At 32.7% G+C, this 21418-nt stretch overlaps 3 protein-coding genes across 3 annotated transcripts; 1 reads left to right on the plus strand and 2 right to left on the minus strand.

Moving 5' to 3' along the window:
• Window positions 1-205: 205 nt before the first annotated feature.
• LOC143551642 (putative membrane-associated kinase regulator 1) lies at window positions 206-1332 on the minus strand. Its single transcript, XM_077042031.1, has one exon. The coding sequence runs from the start codon at window positions 1270-1272 to the stop codon at window positions 505-507; it is 768 nt and encodes a 255-aa protein (XP_076898146.1). The 5' UTR covers window positions 1273-1332; the 3' UTR covers window positions 206-504.
• Window positions 1288-6514, plus strand: LOC143551643 (cytochrome c oxidase subunit 6b-1-like). The gene is made up of 4 exons (XM_077042032.1): window positions 1288-1302; window positions 5379-5461; window positions 6210-6291; window positions 6385-6514. Exons 1-4 carry the CDS (start codon window positions 1288-1290, stop codon window positions 6436-6438), a joined length of 234 nt encoding a protein of 77 aa, XP_076898147.1. The 3' UTR covers window positions 6439-6514.
• Window positions 6515-7336: 822 nt separating this feature from the next.
• Window positions 7337-8742, minus strand: LOC143551644 (histone H3.3). Its single transcript, XM_077042034.1, has 5 exons — window positions 8729-8742; window positions 8145-8216; window positions 7940-8016; window positions 7761-7851; window positions 7337-7674 (listed from the first exon to the last, which is right to left on the minus strand). Exons 2-5 carry the CDS (start codon window positions 8214-8216, stop codon window positions 7504-7506), a joined length of 411 nt encoding a protein of 136 aa, XP_076898149.1. The 5' UTR covers window positions 8729-8742; the 3' UTR covers window positions 7337-7503.
• Between the last annotated feature and the right edge of the window lie 12676 nt (window positions 8743-21418).

The following is a 21418-nucleotide window of genomic DNA, read 5'->3' on the forward strand; positions in this document are numbered from 1 at the left end:
AGGTCTTTGCTTCTAAAAATGCCAAAAGAGCATCGTGATTCGTTTAAGTACTTTTGTTAGATCATCTTGCTAAAAAAGACTTTTGTTTTGTACTTTTGTTTTGTACTTTTGTTTTTCATGTCCCGAACCTTGGTTGTTTTTTAATGTTTTTTTTTTATTATTCTCGGAGACGCCTGATAAAAAGTAGTCTAATTAAATGACTAATAATAGATCAAGTAAACGAAATTATGATAAAGAATATATTGACCAGAAAACAAGCTAAATATAGAAGTAGCAAATGCATGATCTACACATAATAAATAATATCACATGCCCACTCTTCAACTTCTTCCTAAATACATATTATATAAAATAAAATTAAGAAACAGAATTAGTACTACGTACTTCATAATATTAATCTACTAAACCGGAAGTCGCCGCCAAATCCTGTAGATCAGATCCAGATGCACGAATCTAAATCATGGGATCATCAAAGACATGTTCAATAACCTCTTTATTAATGTACTAAGTCGTCGTCATGGAGTTTTTGCAATGTGCAATCGCTCCTTGAATCGCGCTTTGCAGTTCTTGTTCGGTCGATGATGACAATCTGTTCGTGTAGCTTTCGACGATGTTTTTCTGTTGTAGAACACCCGAATGGTATGGAGACGACGGCGTGGTGGACGGACAGCTTGACACGCAGCTTGTCTTTCTTAGAAACCTTAAGTTTCCCGAAAATGAATAGGATATTATGTCGTCTCTTTTCACTATTGGAGGTGTTGTTTTTTCACAATAATATTTGGATAGTTTCTTCATGTATTTTCTTATCTTTTGTGTCAAGGAAACTGTGACTGGCTCAGCTGAGCTAGGTTTTGTTTCCTTGCGAAACACGGAAGAGAATCGGTTAAATGAGAATTGTTTGTTAATGAGGGCTTTGTTTGGGGTGGAGGCGGTGGTTGTTTGGGCATTGAAATGTGATGGTTTGTGAGAGAGGTGATCATTGCCACCTTCGATGGCGGAGATAGGGCGGGGGGATGTGTAGGAGAGAGGGGGGTGATAGTCGGACGAGTGGCGGGCGGTGGTGGTTAAGAGAGTGCGGACCATGGAGTTAGGAGGGGAGAGGTGGAGGGGGAGGAGTTGACCGTTGTAGAAAAGCTCGTCGGCGGGGCGAAGATTGGCGGTGGAGGAGTTGGGAGGGGAGAGGGAAACTGTGAATGCGAAATCGGAGGAGGTGCGGCGATGGATGGGGGTGGAAGGGAGGGTATGGGAATGTGAATGTTTATGAATGGCCATTGTGTTAGAGAAGGTATGTTGAAATTGGAAGTAAAGAAGTGATGTTATTGTGGTGGGAAAGGAATAATTAAAAGTTTAGGGTTGACATGCCTCACCTTCTTTCATTAAATTTATTGACTTCTAGTATAAGTTTTGAACTTTTGATTTCATTACTTTCTATGAGAACAAACTCACTAATTAACCATTAATTAATAAGTATGTTTGTTTAATATTTGTAGAAGAGATCAAACATTATGGAACCCTTTCGAGTAGATCAATATCTCATTTTATACGTTAAGGACGGATTAAGAAAAGATAAGCTGACATTATGTATAATTTTTAGTTTAAATTTTCAGAGTTTTACTTTCGGGAAAAGGAGTAAAGCATTATCGAATTTCTTTTTAATAGAACTCGTTACAACCTCAATACATGCAATTGCATATCTTTTAGAAATCGTATAAGAAAGATATCATAAGTATTATTAAATTTTTAGAGTTTAAATTATTAGGTTTGACTTTGTAAAAAAGAGAAAATGATCACTGTAATAGTTTTTCTTTTAATAAATGTGTCATTATCCCCTAAAAATGTTAGGATCTTAAAAAAATGAATCCTTTATTTAAACAAAACAAAAGATTAGATTTAAAATTCATTTAAGCTCCCAAAATGTAAGTTCTGTTTTTTGGCAGCTTTCTAAAAGTTCTGTTTTTTGGCGATCAATTGCATAACCAAAAAGAGAATGGGATATACTACACACTTACGGATCTGAAAGGCATTTTCGTTTGCTAAATTACTTTTAAGCCGTATTGATTGAATATATATTTTAAGTATAGTATTGTTATCTTAATACTGACATGTTGACCAAATTGACATAACTAGTAAACTATTAAACGAAAATCTAAACCGAATCCAAATTTAAAAAGGAAAAAATATATTATGTAACCTACCCAAATTTAACATAACTAAACTATGAAAATAAAAATGAAGGAAAAGAAAAGGTTAAGTATGTTCATAAAAACATTATAAAAATGAGTGATACAAGGCAGGGATTGTGGCGGAAATGGAACCTAGATCTGCCTCTCATAACACAATGCGTAAATTCAGTTGTAATGTCATTTATTCTATACTATTATTTGTGTTGAAATGTGTCGTTTATTCTATACTATTAGACAAATTATGTTGTAAGTTTAGTTAGTTATTGTAGATAAGTTACTATTAACTTTTTTTGTGCACAAGGTACATATCCATACATATTGATTGCTTGCCTTCCTGTTCCTCGGTTTTTTCAATGGTTTCTTTGCTAGACGTAGAGAGAGAGTGTGTGGGATCATGAAACTCTTTCGAAGAGTGGGTCTTTTAGTATCCTTGTGGTATACATACTTCAGTTATATAGATAGATTATACATTGGGTCAGTTCAGCTAACCAAATTTACAAAAAGTCAATTTGATTCATGTTTTGATAGGATGATAACATGGATAACCAAAACCGACCCATAATTTTAGTTTTCCGAAAACATATAATTGAACCGTCGACTTTTGCTTTTGTTCGATTAGACGATTATATCGGTAGGTTAATTAGGATTATACAAATACATCTTTGAAAAAAAAAAATTATCACAATTACATAAAAGGTAATATTTTTGGTTATATATCTACCTATTCTAATAAAGTAAAATAATTATGTACACTTGTCATTTTTTGGTTAACTTTCACAATTTTTTCCCTCCAAAACTATATATGTAATAGATCACTAATTATTCACTTTTCTTTTATACTCTATTTATATTATATCTATATATTTTTATAAATATAAATATTAACATATTATTTTACCATACATATCAAAATAGTTGGTGAATTTCAAAAATCAACAATAAATCATGTTTCCCAAAGATTGAAAAGAATATAATTTCAAATGTTATCATTTACATATTGTAATATGTATATTGTAGAAGATTGTAAAGAAAAACAAAAACTCAAATACGCTTTCATTTTACAAAGTAATTTTTTAACATTAAATTATAAATATATGCTTAAAAGTTGATCAATTTTTTTTTTAAAATCAATCCATTAATCTATTATTATTATTATTATTATTGTAAATTGTCATATAAATTTATAAATTATAAATATATGCTTTAAATATATCTATTTATTTTTTCGGTTAATTTAGTAAACTATATATATGTTAAAATGTAAGGATATTATATACGAATCACTTTCAGACATAACAAAGTTTATCATACTTAATTACTTAGTTTTTTTATCAACGATTGTTTTAGGTTTTTTGTTGAACTTTAATTTGAATTTATGGGTCAAAAGTAAGTAAATAGATTGTTTGGTACAAGTTAACTATATTTAGGTCAAAATTTGTTATGGGTCAAAAATAAAAAATTTGAGTATTTTTAAAAGTTTGAGAATGCAAATAGATTTACCGTCAAATTTGTTATGGGCTCAAAGTGTTGACTTGAAAATGTAAAAATGATGAAAGTTAGAATTTCAAACATGGTTCGGGTTTCAAATTTATTTTTAATGGTATTTTTTGAAATAATCAAAAGGTTCGAGATTTGGCAAATTGACTACTTTCCCTCGAATATTAAAATTTAAGAAAAGATGACGAACACTTTTGACATGCCACCCTCATGCCCTATCAATGCTTCTAACTTTATCAAATTTGAAATATTTATGTCAGCGTTAACTTTTTCTTCATGGTGATCAGAACATTATATAGGAAGCATGTCATGCAAAACTATGCTCAAATGAAACAAAATATTCACAAAATTGAATGGATTAACATGTTATTTTTTATGTTATCATTATGACAAAGTGGAGAAACCCTCTGAAACTTATCAAAATCTTTTTTATGGTGTAGCTCAGAAAAACATAGTTCTTGAAGAACATCCGTCGTTACAATTTAATGTTCTTATTTCCTTTTATGGGTGGTAAATTGATAAATATATCAATAAAGGTAACGCTCCTTTTGTATTTAGGCCGAGTGGTTAGAACTACTATCGTATGAGAAGTCTTATTTCCGAAATTGATTCATAACCAAAATTCTTTCAATTTTACATATATGACATTAAGAATGAAATTTTCAACAGAAAGAAGCATTCTCGGGTATGTTTTTGCACGAACATTTTTTATTAAGTTTATTTAAAAAATCGTTTTATGATATAAATAAAATCAATTTATGTACACATAGTATAGATACAAGCATAAATGTAATACATTTTTTCATTTATGCTATGTAATTATTTGTTTTACTATTAATTTTATAATTTGAATTATCTCGTGTGTGACATGGAATCTGGGCTCTAAAACTAGTATTTGTATAAAGTAGGAAATATTTAATAGTTTGCTATTTATTTCATCTTCAGTAAAACCTAACAAATTTATCTCCTGTTCGCCGTCGCTAGACACTTCGATCGAATCAATCAATGGCGAAATCTAATTACACGAAAAACCTATCCGAGGTACAATCAGCATACCTCTTCTATTTCTTTTATTAACATTTATCTCCATTTCTTTGCAGTTTGCATGATATAATATGTCTGATGATTCCATAAACACGTTATTTTAAATCAAAGTTACAATACGGCATCGTTTTCCACTATGTGACATCACATTTTATTAATATCGCGGTTTAAATTTTTTAAATCTTGATGACATTTTGCATGATCATAATTTTTGTTTCAATTTCACGTCTTAATCAGATTTTGCATATTTTCAATCATGATCTATTAACTAGCAAAATAGAAACCGCCTCTCGCGGGTGTAAAACTTTAAAACTTTTTTATTTCGATAGACTACGACCGTACTCGCTACACTAAACCAAAGAGAAAACAGGTATAGTCGTAATATAGCCAAAAGCGTATGGAAACGTGTTATTTTATTATGTAACGTCTAAACCTGCGCGATAAAACACAAAAAAATAACTTGTTCGGTTAATTGGTTATTTTAGCATTATCTTCTTAAGGATGATAAAGAGAAGGTGGATCTGAATCCTGTGGAAGCTAGTAAAGTTGCTGCTAAACCAGAGATTAAGGTGCAATTAATCTAACCAGTTGTTTATAACTTATTCATTACGGACTCATGAGGTGCTCATTTTATTATTTAATGTTTGGTAACAGCTTGAAACCGCACCAGCGGATTATCGGTTCCCAACTACTAATCAAAGCAGGCATTGCTTCACACGATATGTTGAGTACCACCGGTGAGTCTCCTTTATGAGTTTTCATGTATTCTCAGTTCTTGCATGGTATGAATACGACCCACGATACGCAAATGTTTATTTTATCGAATTACTGAAGATTTGAAGCCTGCAAAATTTAACTTTACCTTTGTTCCAAGATTTGTGGGTGCTCAGAACACCCACAGTCATGGGTAGGTTTTGGGCGTTATAGTCCCAGAAAAACACAACATCATCTGGCTTTACCATTGTGGAGCTAGTTTTTTTGCACCCGTTTTTGGCCAAGAGCTATAAAAAACAGATAGTGGTGGGCCCCATGTACTTTTTATTGGTATAAGCTATATGTAGAGAGAGATGAGTTGTTAAAAAAATGAGGACGATGTGGCATTGTTTTTAGATATATTTGAATTGTGTGTGTTTTCTGATATGATAGCTAACTAGACATGTTCTGATGTTTTTGAAGAGTTTTTTAATGTAACAGTTAATTAGAACATTTTTAAGTGTTTTCGAAAATGAGTGTTTATGATGTAACAGCTTGGTAGACGTGACCCGAAATTTTTTTATTTTTTTTTTGGGAGCCTACTAGTCAAGTTTTAGGTGTTTCAAAAAAATGAATGTTTTTGCTGATGTGACAGCTAACTAGACACGTTTTGGGTGTTTTTAAAAATGAGTGTTTTTTCTTATGTATGTGTCAGCTCACTAGCCATGTTTTTAGGTTTTATGGTTTTCCTTATTGTGGATGTTCTTAATCTTGATTGATAATTGTCATTAGCTGTATTAGTGCCAAGGGAGAAGGTGCTCCTGAATGTGATAAGTTTGCAAAATATTACAGGTCGCTTTGTCCGGCCGAATGGGTATGTCTTCTTCTTATTACACCCTATAAAACCGCATGTCAATATAGTAAACCAAATCAGTGAGTTAACCGGGATGTTGCATGATGTATGCAGGTAGACAGGTGGAACGAGCAAAGGGAGAATGGCACTTTTCCGGGTCCTCTATAAAGAATCGGGTGTTGCCAATTCTATGGCTGTCGTAAAATTTTGGTGCACCGAACCGGTGATTTAATAAATACATGAGTCTAGTTTGGAAGCGTACGGCAGTCTGTTTTTGTTCTGGTTCAAAGTGTTTTTAAACATGAATGTTTTTTGTGGCAATGACAATAAGTTTAATAAAAGTTAGCAGGTTACTGAGTTCTCTATGCCTACATAGTGTTTCTTTTCTTGATTAGTGAATAATGATGTTTTGACATGATGAATTTCACCATTTGGGTGATATTTTGAAAAGAGTTGCTCGAGAGCACAGTATGATGAAAATTGTAACATGGACAACTGGTAAATTGAAACACCAGCACTATTACATATTCACAAGTTACTAGGATATCCCCTAGTAGATATTTAAGACTGACTTTTAAAATCTTAACTTTAAATATTAATCAAGATTTGAGTAAATAGCTAAAATAATCCCTCATGTTTAATAAGTCAAAAAAAAAAAGCAAATGTGCCTCTTATTTTACATTAGAAAGTTAACAGGTTGACAAGAATAGTAAAATCTCAAGGTTAGTTAGATGAAACAGACAAATATGACCAAATCTGAAAGACAAGTTTACTATTTAGTATCCAGTCTCGCTTAATGAACGATTTTCATTTAGACACGGATCTGGTAAAACTCAGCATGTAGGACTCTCGCCTAATAAACGATTTTAAAATTAACACTTGATCTCAGAAATGAGTAGTTTAGGCCAACATGGTTTAATGTAACAAGTCCTACACAGCTCGGGAACAGCCACTAGTGTACAGCCCATGCAGCACATTAAATATGAGGTATTGATGTGTAAGTAAAAATGTTCAAATAAGGTGTCAAGTTTTGAAAACCGAACACATAGGCACACAATCAAACATTTTGCAAGCAAATTTCATAAGAGTTTCATTCAAAAGCTACCACCAGTATCACCAACAATACAGTTTAACAAAACAACTAAAACATAACAAAGAAACTAAAGTTTCCCATCAAACAAAACATATTAAAACTAGTAAAACATCCTTTTACTATCATCCATCCATCACCAATTAAGCCCTTTCACCCCTAATTCTCCTAGCCAGCTGAATGTCCTTAGGCATGATGGTCACACGCTTAGCATGAATCGCGCAAAGATTAGTATCCTCAAACAATCCAACCAAGTAAGCCTCAGCTGCTTCTTGCAGAGCCAACACAGCATGACTCTGGAAACGAAGATCCGTCTGCAAAAACAACACATAATATTAAAACCGCATCACAATAATAATCTCAAAACCAATGTGAAGTCGTAAACCAGTGGAAACATTACCTTAAAGTCTTGAGCAATTTCACGAACAAGCCTCTGGAACGGAAGCTTCCTGATCAAAAGCTCAGTACTCTTTTGATACTTACGGATTTCACTGCACAACAAATAACCAAAAAATCAAATTATAAACAATGACAGGTATATTAACAAAAGACAAATTGTGTAATTGAGAAGCGACAAACCGAAGGGCAACAGTTCCAGGTCTGTATCTGTGTGGCTTCTTCACCCCTCCGGTTGTCGGGGCAGACTTGCGGGCAGCCTGCAACAAACATATCATATCATATTTAACAGTTTCAGCCTCATGAATCAATTAAAATACAAATAACATGATTAAACATGACGGTAATTTGTGAAATAATAACTATACGACTGATTTTATGATTTCACCTTGGTAGCAAGCTGCTTCCTGGGAGCCTTTCCTCCAGTTGATTTACGAGCGGTTTGCTTGGTACGGGCCATCTGCAATTCCAATTAATATTAATATTCAGAACAACAGAGTAAATGTTCAAAAAGCTCACAGCTTCTTGCTCGGTTCATATGTCGCGTGCTAAAACCTCAAAACAAAGCTACCTAAAAACCTTGATTTCAAAGCAAAAGCTCGGCTCGTTGGCTCAATTTTAATTTCAAACCACGCTGGCTCGACTCATATACAACCCACAAAAAACAAATTATTTAACAAAATTTAACTATTCATAATTTAAACATATGTTATCTGAACGAAGAAATTGAGATATTCATGACAATTTTAAGTTTTTCAAACAATCAAAAACCCTAATTGCAAACTCACCATCAAAATTAAATCCTTAAAGCTAACAATTTGTATAAACATAAACAAACCCTAATTAGAAACCCTAATTGCACGTTACTATCGAAATTAAATCCTAAAACGCAAACAAGTTATATAACCGAACCCTAATCGCATAAACGAAACTGAAATCGAACAATATATGAAAGATTAAACAAGATCTTACCGTGAATTGAAATCTTCTTCTACCGGCGGCTAATAAGAAAACTGGGAACGGAATAATTGAATGAAGATATGAAGATGAAGGTATTTATATGGTCTTGTTTCCGTGTATCGGGTGGTCGGATGGATCTGACGATGATGAGTCGGTATCTGTGTGTTTTGTTGAGTTGATTGGACGGTTGAGATTTGTCTTCTAGGTGCACTAGCCGGATCACGGAACAATAATACTCTCTTCTCATTGGCTGGTTTCTTCGTTAATTGGTATAAAGTTTAGTAATTACATTTATTTATATTATTTTGAGTTAATTACTCAAATAGTGTTTTACTGTACTAGGTTCAAATAAAAAGTTTAATTTTTTTAAGAAGGCTAGAAAAAAACAAATAAAAAGTTTAATTTTTTTAAGAAGGCTAGAAAAAAAAGTATCTTTGTCTTAACACTTTTATATCAAAATCCATTTATTTTAAACTCAAAACCCACTTACAATAATTTCAAAAACTCACTTACATAAAACCCACTTACATCTTCACTCATCTTCTACATCCACCACCACTCCACCGTCACCACCTCGCCGGAAAAGTCCGAAAAAGCACAATGGAAAACACTATGAAAAACACAATGGAAAAAAACACTATGAAAAAAAAAACACAATAAAAAACACAATTGTATGACACAATGAAAAAAACACAATAAAAAATACTATTGTATAACACGATTTTGTAAAACACAATTTGTAAAAAATCCACTAATTTTTTTTTATTTTTATATTACAATATGATACTTATATTAAAGATAAAAAGACACTCGTTAGTATGGTGAATTTGTTTTTCAATAAAAACGTAGTAAAAAAAAGTTATTGACGTTTTAAAATGATGGTGGAATTTAGCATGTGCCTTGCATATGGAGAGAGAAAGTCAACAAATGTGTTATTCCTTTTATACCCTCCCCCTTATGTTCACACTTGATTTTCCCCTAGACTAATCTCAACCCTCCATGTTCAAAATCAATTGTCAAAATTACTTCTTATCATTCCTACAAAAACTATACTTCCTATTATAACCTAACCCATGTTTTACTAAGATAATAACTCGTGTTACACACGGGTGAAAAACATATCAAGAAACTATATAAAATGTTAAAAACATATTCAATCAACACAGATATTTGACATAAGTTTTTTACCAGCAGATATTACAAAAAATGTTAAACTATGTTTATAACATAAAAAGAAAATACTTTATAAATAAATAACTCAGTAAATAAGGAATAATATAACATAAATGAACCATTATACCTGGGGAAAAAACACATTAGTAACAGATTTTGTAATATTATTTGAAAACTAAGCTTACAAATGCATACAAGGTTTAAACTTATATGTTCACCCGTGTAGAGTTTGCGTTCAAAAACCTTTTGAAACAAAAAATGTCGGGTTTAAAAACCATAGCTTGCATTCGATTCTCCTGTCATGAAATAATAATAATAATAAGAAGAAGAAGAAGAAGAAGAAGAAGAAACGTGTGTAAATAATTAATGAAAAGAGTAGTATAGATAAAGGAAAATATAAAACAATAAAAAACTTACAGATTGATCTATAAGACCATCTCCATCAAGAAGTTCTCGTTTGGAGTGTTTATTATCCTTAACGGTCCATACTCTCAAAACTCTAATCTTAACTGTGGATGGAGTTGTTTTGAGAACATCAATTTCATCCGTGTAGAGTTTGCGTTCAAAAACCTTTTGAAACAAAAAATGTCGGGTTTAAAAACCATAGCTTGCATTCGATTCTCCTGTCATGGAATAATAGTAATAATAATAATAATAAGAAGAAGAAGAAGAAGAAGAAGAAGAAGAAGAAGAAGACGTGTGTTAATAATTAATGAAAGGAGTAGTATAGATAAAGGAAAATATAAAACAATAAAAAACTTACAGATTGATCTATAAGACCATCTCCATCAAGAAGTTCTCGTTTGGAGTGTTTATTATCCTTAACGGTTCATACTCTCAAAACTCTAATCTTAACTGTGGATGGAGTTGTTTTGAGAACATCAATTTCATCCAACAATATCGTAAGACTTTGAACCTTCATTGTAATCTATTTTAAATCAAACGATAAAGGACTTTACTGAAATAATTCGTTTAAATATAAATTTTATAATTAACAGTTGGAGAACTTACTTTGTAAAAACTTCAAAGGCAGAAGATTGATTTAATATGGAGAATGCATCTATGAGCGGATGCTATACGTAGATGTTTATTTTTTATAAACACCGTAAGTTCAGAAACCGTTTTAATTAAATAATAAATACAATAAATCGAATTCAATATAACGCAATATACATTCTATAAATAAAACCCTATAAATAAGACTATAAATGCAACGTATAATTTCTAATAAAAATCCAGGGCTTGATTTTTGTAACTACAAAAAATTAGACATCTAAATATAATAATAAACCGATTTAACCTGCTGACTAATTTAGAAACCGTTTTAATTAACCCATTTTATTTTCTTTTATTTTTATTGAAATGTTTGTCGGGGATCCATCCCCCTTAAAAAAAATTCCTGATGTGCATTTTGTAAGATTGTTTTAATTGTTTTTTTGTAAGATTGTTGTTGCAGGATTGCTTTAATTAAAAATAACAATTTTTGTAAGGTTGTGAATTTCTAGTCATTATATAACTAACTTATCAACTATATTAAAAAAATTTTAGTTTCCAAAAATAACAGTTTAATGTTACCAAAAATTAATTGTGAATATGTGGAAAATAATTATATGGAAATGTGATGATGTGGAGTCCTATGTGGACATCCTAGATTAATGGCACATGGATAAAATTGAGTTGATTTATTATATTAGTTAGATTAGATTATAACAGTTAGGTTCCTATCCATATAAAATAAGATTTTTAAATTTTAAATTGATAGGTCATAAAAATAAATTAATATTAGTGAAACTTGGAAAAAGGCATATTATGAACAAAAAATCACAATATATAAACATAATTTTAAGTAACAAGCATATTAAACATCATATCGATTAACCGATAATTTAAAAAAAATGATACCTTTAAACCCTAAATAGATTAAAACATAAATCGATTAATAGGAATAGATTAAATATCAAATCTATTAACCGTTAGTATAAAAAATCATGCAGTTAAACCCTAAATCCAATAACAGTGAATCAGTTTGATGTTGTTCTTCAAAAAATCGATTAAACACTAAAATATAAATCATACCTGATAATTGCAAACGATGAACATATTTAATGTTATTTGGATTATGAAACCGACAAATCATGAAGAACCGATTATAGATGAGGCGAAGAATCTTGTTACAAACGATGGGGATCGTTATGATTTTTGAACAAAGCATGTGTCTTTTAAAGAAGAAACGATGAACAATTTAAACCTAGTAAATTTAATAAGTTTTTTAATTCTAACAATAATTAGAATAATTAATATCATAATTACATTAATAAGTTACAAAAATATAAAAGTCAATATCATTGATTAAAATTTTATTGTGAATATGTGAAAATTAGATTTTGGAAGGTTGATGACATGGAAGCCTATGTGGACAACCTAGGTGAAAGACATCTGAACAAAATTATGTTGCTTTAATATATTAGTTAGAATTAGTGGTTAGAGATAAAAGTTGGGTTGTGCTGTGGACACCCATAACACCACCTAATACGTCGTGTATAATGTGCTATACGCGACGTATTAGGTTTGTCAAATCGTACTACAATACGCCCTGTATAGAGCTTACCCATAAAGGTGTAGCTGTATTTATTTTATGGTAGGAAAAGCTAGACTAATAATTTCCAAAATCTTGGAATTTAAAATCAAAATTTGAATTATTATTAACTTGCAACTAACGTAGTGATTCCCAGATCTACTGAGCATCACGGGTTCTTGCAACTTGCATCAACACGTTTTCTGGTAAGGTTTGAAAAATAATAGCCCTTGCCATCCTATTTTTCTCTCGTATAGGACATCTCCGGACACCACCTCCCATAATCCTTGAGCATCAAGGATCGATTCCATAATTACAACCCACGTATTGTAGTTTGTTTTTGTTAACTTCGGACACTACAACGAAGTTGAACTTGGTTACCTTACTTGCACAACCGGTCTTTCATCCGACATAATACCCGGTCTTCGAGTTTCCGACTTGATGTGGTTACTCGCCCCACACCGTTCTTGAACATCCCAAAGATTGTAGATCGCCTAAGCTCTTGAGAACAATTGTTTGAAGAAACAAATTGGATTTACAACTTTAATATAAATCGATCGTATGGTTGAATGCAAACAAAGAAAATCTCTTTATGTTGCCTGTGGGTAGGTATGGGCAAACTTTGTGATGATATAATGATCGAGATCGGAAGAACTGAAAACTAACTTTTAACTCTTCTTTTATTACCATGAAAAGAAAACTCAAAAGTATTTATATGCCTAACAACCCGTGCTTTCCAATTGGTTAATATCATGTATTAATATAAAACATGTCCAAAACCAAATTTATCTAATAGTTGATAAGCGTATCAATTTCAACAATAACAATAACTATTTCATTTAATACAAATAATTGCACAACGAACTTACTCGACGTAGGAGGCATAGTTAGAATAAGGTCCTTCAAGATGCGTGATATAATAAAGCACAACACTATTAACTTATAATATAACTGGCCAAGTGTGAAAAATAATACTAAATATTTTTATACTAAAGTGATATTATTAATATACAAACAAAGAGATTTGTGACACTTATTTGTTTGAAGAAATTGAATTATCTGATAATAGTCACAGGCCCCGTAAGCGGAAATAGTCATAGGCCCCAGATAATTCAATTTCTTCAATGCGGATTTCATATTATTTACAATCGAATTACAGTCAAAATCTTTCGGTGGTTTACAGTTCTCTGAGTCCCACCAAATAGAAATCTTTGAATGGGAGTAATTGAAATCTTGGAGTGTCATCTTTGGTGCGTGTAACATGGTTTTGACACCGAAGATTAAGAATAGAGTGAAAGAAATAATTGATAATTATAATCCCGAGGGTTGGGTAGGTCGATCTCAAGGGGAGGACAAGGAAGAGATCAAATTCAAATATATTAAGTTTTATTTATTTAAAGTTTATGTTTATCTTTTATTAATTTATTATTTATTGTTTTATTAGTTTCCTATTTATAGTCAAATTATGTCACACCCCGCCAAGACGGAAACGCAGGATGCGACGTTTCCGATTTCAGAACACCCGGGACTAGAAACCCAACTCGAGCACAACTAGATCTTCGGTTTCTTGGGTCCCGATCCAAATCAGTTGACCAATTCCAACCGTGTCGCTAACAAATGGTGTCTGAAAAACATACTTAAAAGTCAACATAATGTTGGTGAGTTCACGGGTTTTATGGTTAAAATGTAAACCGTTTTCCAATGAAAACATTGAAAGTGTATACGTAGTCTTAGTATAAGAAAATTTTCCTTAAAATCATAATGTAAACATGGCCATAATATGTAATTATTTTCCTTGAAAACAATATATATAAGTGTGGCCATAATATATGAAAATATATCGTTGAAAACATAATGTAAGCGTTGCCAATGCATTGAAACGTATCCTTGGAAAACGTAATATAAGTGTGGGCATTTTATATGGAATGTATCCTTGGAAAATGTAATATAAACGTGGCCATGTTGAATGAAAATGTATCATTGAAAACAAACTGTCGACCTCATGGTCATAAGTGAAAGCGTTTTCCTCATGAAAACCTTTATTAATGAATTTATGTTCATGTTAAGCCCTCTTTAATGAAAGTTATGATGATAAGCACGATAACCAAAACAAGTAGTGATAATCCTCCACAGACTAGCTAAATCTACGAATTAGTATGTTGACACATGAGCCTATAACAAAAATATAAAAACGTTTATCTTGAAAACAAGAGTGAAAAATGCTTAATGATATATAAGATTTATCGTTTCGAAAATTGAATAATATTTATCATAAAGACGGCATAAATATATTTGAAATCTTATAAGAAATAGCAAGTATGTTTCTCTCCTGAGTTTTATAAACCATTAAAAGAGTAAAGAGGGGCTGTGAAACTCACCTCGATCCTTGCGTATGTTTATTAAATGCAGCAAGATATGAGCTCGTTATCGTATTTGAATAAGCATCAAGATAATCCTAACAAGCAACGTAACATAAGTATCTCGTATTTAGAGTGATGTTATTACACGTGCGGTTGAGCTCAAACGATCTGTTAAGGTTTACGACTAACCGGTATTCATTTGGTTGTATGTTATTTAGAGGATATATATATAATTTACCTCGTATAAGCTAAGTTATACTTAGCCAGCTGAATATTTGTCATGAGTTGAATAATGCAACCATGATCTTGTCAACATATGACTTTATGGATAGTCCTTTGTAGTCTCCTTGCACTCTGCTTTCATTCTTGCTAACTTGCTTCCTTTAGCTAATTGTTTTTTTCTGTTAAATGTCTCTGTCGCATCTTAAATACTACAGCACCCCCCTAAAAAACACCATGTCAACATAAATGAAGACACTTGTATTATTATTTGATTATGTGTCTACAATTAGGATGATAACATAGTTCATATCCTTGCTACAAATTCCAGGAAACAATTCTAAAATAAATGTTATTTTAGTTTACATTTAAAACAAAACTTAAGATAAATTCAACTTAATTCTTGTATCATTACACTTCTAGTGACTCAAAAGATCTTGATTTCGTATTTGCTATCTTACAATGTTGCTTAAGTAGAAATTAGCATTCTATTACTCAGTTAGTATTCACTAATGGCACGCTGAATAAAATGGACTATTGTGATAGAGTGGAAAACTAAGGTGTTTAGTTGGTCAAGGAAATATAATCACCTATTACATAAGGATTCTCATTCCTTCTAAACTCATCAAAATCATTGTTTTTCTTTTTTCATTGCATTCTCTCTGACACTCTATTTTCTTGATACCACCACCATTGATGTTCGGGTTCATCTATGGTGATTAATGCGCTTGAATTAATGTGTATATAAGTATGAATTTTTGAACCATGGTACTTTGAGTATTTTTATCTTTTGTAGGGTAAAACCCGTTAAGGATGCATTTTGAAGCATTGTGGATGATAAGGGATGAAAGATGGAGGGCTGTATGTTATACAACATAGGCAAAAGAGGGAAGCAAAGGTGAAGAATCAAAGCACGGTGTCCAAGACGTCGTCTTTAGCCTCCTTTACATTGAAAGGAGTGCTCGCCGCATTTTGATGGCATCCAGCAGAGCTAACTAGCGTAAGGACGTCGCAGAACAATTTTTTATGCGAAAATTAAAGAAATAACAAGTTTGACTAATTCAATTGGGGTTTTCTTCCCCATTTCGAATATGTTGAGTTTTGGGACGATTTTAGGGCAAACTCCACCACTGGAGACGAGTTTTGGAGTATCCAATTGAAGATTCCAGCCCGAATTTCAACAATTGAAGATCGTTTATGGCTATGTTTGACTAAAACCAACCGTGATCACCCTCGGATGTAGGGTTAGTGAGTATTTGCTTGTTAATTTCTTGTTAAGATAAGATATCGAAATGAAAATATACATAAAAGTAGTTATTTTTAATCATTATAAAACCGAAAGAGTGTTGAGGTAATATTGTAAAGATAAGAAATCTAACTTATTTAGAAAAAGAAAGGGTTGGAAACGTATATATATTTATTGATTGACTCATACAAAAAGTTTGTTGTTTTTGTTTTTACTTTAAAAAAGTATTTAATGTAATTTAAATAACAATAACTTTTACTAACCCATGGCACCAAACTATATAAATTGAAAATTTGACCATAATTTCTAAAAAAAAAATATAAACCATTGAATATCTATAATAAGTTTAAGATCAAACAATGAAATGTTAAATTAGTTAAATAGTTACGAATCATTATCGTATAATAACTAGTGACCTATGTTTATAATATATATTTAGTTACGTGTCTACTTTAAATTTCTTTGAATAAATACAATATTTATAATCTTATAATTTGTAACACATTATTTAACTTACATTAGTATTGATCATATAAAACATATTTAATATGTTTAGGGACCAATAATTGATTTTATGTCATCTTAAAAAATAATTTCAATCTTAAGAAAATGTATAATTTAAATATGTAGCATTTGAAACGTGTGTGATTATATTAAAATTAATATATATATTCAAAAGAAAATCCCTAATTACATATGATTAAATACCTAAATTTCGGTAATTTGACAAATTTCGTGTAAATACGGTTTCAAAAGCTAGTCATCTATATCTATATTACATATAAAACATAAAAAGAAAGAACCAGGGGATTCGGCCACATGACTACATACCGTGGACGGCGGAGGAGGAACTACCTCTCACACAAGCTTGGATCACATTTCGGAGGATCCGAAGTTTGTGAGCTATTAATATTAAGTTTTTATTTAATTTTATTCAATATTTATTCAAAATTAATATTAATTGTAAAAATGATTTTAATTGTAGCAAATTTTCAATCCGCCAGAATGTTTGGAAGAAAGTCTTTGAAGCTTGAGTCTATATATCGGGCAAACAAGGTGATTACCGGGGTAAGGAAGGCGTTCAAACCCATTGGAATGCCAAAAAACACTGATTGCCAAAAATATAGTGGGATATACAACCGAGTGAAGCAAACCGGTTGGAGTAGCGGCAAAAACGACGCCGACTTCCAAGCTCGAGCGTTAGCCGACTATCGAATTCAAGGGCGACAAAGGAACACATTTAAGTATTTAACTTATTGGGAGAAACTTCGGCTTTGCCCGAAATAGAACGGGGAACCCACCGTTCTGGTCGCTTAACGATTCGGCGCATCATCCCGAGCTCCAAAATGGTCGAAGACCTCGTCTTCGACAAATCCGAGCACACTTGAAACACCCTCCGATGCTCATAACTTCCATCTCGTTGGCGAAGACGAGATTAATTAGGGGACGACAACTTCCAAGAGTTGCCTCGACCCCCCTCCCCCCACCCAAGATGTAACATCCCGAAATTTCAAAGTGATATTAATTATATTACTTACTAATAGAGGGAAAGTTTACTCGGGTTGTCAGGAAATAAATAATATAGTAGGATTGGTATGAGTCGGGCTAGTGTTGGATTAATGGAGACGGGTTAAATGAGAATAGGCCTTAGGTCCATGGGATTTCAGGGATATAAATATCCCCTAAACCCAAAATATCTTTCATTCCTTATTCTCTCTAACACTCCAAAAACACACACACACCACCAACTTCGCCGGCGGCTCCGAACGAGAGAAGACCGAGATCAGAGAGAGAGAGAGAGAGCGATTAGTTGTGTTAACAAGTTAAACGAGATCCAAACAAGCTCAAAAAGGTATGATTCTTGATCTTTGAAGTTTAAAGATCCAAGCTTTTTAGTGTATAAGCGACCGAAAATGGTCGGGAAGCGTAGTGGGTGATATTGAACCATAGAAAGGGTGTTAAAATCGCTCGAAATGCTGGAAAGAAACCGAACAGCGGCTGTCTGGGCAACTTCGCCTGCATCTGGGCAACTTCGCCTTCAAAGCGATGAACTTCGCCTGCAAGCTAAGTTCGCCTGATGAACTTCCCCTGCAAGCTAAGTTCGCATGATGGCAACTTCGCTGTAAAGTTAAGTTCGCCTAACTGGTAACTTCGCCTGAGGCCAAGTTCGCCTGATGACAACTTCGCCTGAAGCCAAGTTCGCCTGATGACAACTTCGCTGTAAAGCTAAGTTCGCCTAAGGTTTAACTTCGCCTAAAGCCAAGTTCGCCTGAGGTTTAACTTCGCCTAAAGCCAAGTTCGCCTGAGGTTTAACTTCGCCTAAAGCCAAGTTCGCCTGAGATTTAACTTCGCCTAAAGCCAAGTTCGATTAGAAAATAAATTAAAAGCGATAAGTTAAAGTAAGCTAATACTAGGCCACCAGATTAGATCAGGCGAGTATTGATACGTGTAACTTGTACAGTCAGCCGAGCTCAGTTAAAGAAGGGATTTACAGCTATCAGAAAAAGAAGCAGAGTTCAGGTGAGTTTCTAGCCCCATTCCTTGTTATGTTTTCGGGGCTGTGTGCATACTCAATATGTTTGTTAATACACTTATCCTAAGAGATAAGTGTATGCCTTATGTGGATAATGTGAAATGTATGAATGATTGCTTGATGGTACGTGAACGATCTTCGGATATTGCACGTACTGTCAGGTTGTAACGCTATGTATAAGGTAAGTATGTTATGTATGTTTATGTGTATGAACATGATAGAGATAATAGAAGAAATAAATGATAATGTATGGTTGTATGGTTACGAAAAGGGTACCGAGCCCTAATAATACTCGAGGTATGATGTATGGCTGTATGGTTACGAAAAGGGTACCGAGCCCTACTAATACTCGAGGTATGATGTATGGTTGTATGGTAACGAAGAGGGAATCGAACCCTACTAATATTCGAGAACTAGGGAACCGAACCCTACTAATATTCGATATTGCACGTACTGTCGGGATATAAATAAAGATATTAATATTGTATGTAATGTAAGGATGATGTATGAACATTATGAATGAAAGCTTGTCGGTACGTGAACGATCTTCGGATATTGCACGTATCGTCAAGGAAGTGAATAGCTCCTTACATGGATATTAAATAATAACTTATAGATAGTGTTCCTTCTATGGATAGTAAAGTGTTCCTTCTATGGAAAGTATACAGAGTGTTCCTCCTATGGAAATTATATATAGTATGGTAATGGTAATGGTTCTTTTAATAGATATTACGTGACGATCCTCCTATGGATATTTATACGAGGGTAAGGTAGTAATATGTGTCTTCGGATACGGGAAGAAATATATGGGAATAAATTGTATGTTGCCTGATTAACTAGAACTCACTCAGCGTAGCTGACTTTTAGTATGCACGCAGGTGAGCTGATTATAGAGTTAGCATGAGGATGACACACGGCATGGATTGAACGGCTGGCATCTGAAGAAAGAAGTAAAGATGTTTTAAAAATAAAGTTTTGTGTTATGGTATCAAAGAAAAGATTTAATGTTTTGTAACAAATGATTGATGTTTTATATTCCGCGAAAAGTTTTAAAAAAAACTCTGACTTGAAGAACTGTGTTTATGAGTAAATCCGACGCTAAAGTAGGGTCACCGGGTTCGGGGCCTTACACAAGAGGAAGAAAAAAGAATAGTAAAAATGTGGAGGGTTCGTCGTCGACACGAGCCGAGTAGGGGCATGCAAAGAATTGGGCCGACTAAACGATATGTTTGGCCATTTCAAAACCCAAAACACATAACGTTTCGCTACCCTCCGCGCTATCACCGAAGCCAACGATCGGTTTGCCGGTGTATATGAATTGCGGCAAATGGAACGAGAGCACAGTTACCTCATCTCAAAGGGGCTTACCGAAGAGGCCGAATTATTGGAAGAACGACGATTACAAAAAAAATGCGAAGTTTGCAGCCTATGAAAGTAGTTTTTAGTTTTATGGGTTGTTTTTTTTGTTATGCATTTCTTTTATTTCGGCATGTTTTTCAATTTTAATGTGTTTTAATTTAATGAGTTTTTGTTTTTTTAGTTTAATTATAAAAAGAAAATAAAAAAAAGATGACGCGGCGATATGATAGCACTACAACACCATTACACCCCTAAAATGAAAATTGCTCATCTGCTGGCGTGACGTCACTTGTCAAAAATCCCCTCCATTTTGTAGCCTTTCACTACACATAATCTTATAAAGTTAGTTTTTTTTTTCATGATTTGTGTTGAAATTATTTATTAAACTATAACCATATACTTGTTTTGCTAAAATTGTATGACTTTTGCTTAAATAGTAGCATGTATAGTTAAGGATGACCGGAAAATATGATTGGTCTTTTTTCGTGTAGTAGTAGTTTAGTCATAATGGTGCATTAACAATTTTACACCTTATCTTCTTAATATTCTTTGTTACAAATAGCTAAGTAGCATAAAATTTGTGTTTGTCTTCTACAAACGTGGACATCTTGTTAAGCCACGTCAATTGATGACGGTGTGTATGTCGGCGAAGTTCAAATCCCTTGTACTTCAAATCAAGAAGACTACTATTAAATGATTTAAATGTCGATATGTAGTTGAACTAAACAACAAACTAAATTAAAGCTTGCATGACCTAGTAAGCCACTTTAACCCAAATCTACACCACCTGCGCATATAGGTGTTAAAGAGTAGACACGAGTAAGAAGCTTACCAGTCATATTGATTTCATAAATAACAATCAAATGTAGTTTTTATCAAACAAGACTATACAAATAACGAGTTAATGGGCTACTTGGAAACCTATGCACCATTAAGTGTTGAACCAGTTATTGAATTGTTAAAAGGCTTTAAGCCAATAAATGTCGAGTACGTCAATATGGTGGTGATTAGTGGTGTGGTGCGTAATGGCAGACTAATGGCCATGAACGTATAGGAATGAACAAAATAGTACAACGTACATCATTTTGAAATTTAACGGATAAAAAGTTTGTTGTTTAATTAGAAGTGTTATTTAGAATCAAACTTATTTTATGTTTATATAAGAGGCTACCAAGTACCAGTCATTGAGTGACCATAAAAAGTTTATTTTTATTTTTATAAGAGAGAACTCCTAATT

The sequence above is a fragment of the Bidens hawaiensis genome, unplaced genomic scaffold, assembly GCF_021521415.1.
Source record: "Bidens hawaiensis isolate Kalapana, Puna unplaced genomic scaffold, B.hawaiensis_p1.1 tig00016505_1, whole genome shotgun sequence".
Classification (NCBI taxonomy): Eukaryota; Viridiplantae; Streptophyta; class Magnoliopsida; order Asterales; family Asteraceae; genus Bidens; species Bidens hawaiensis.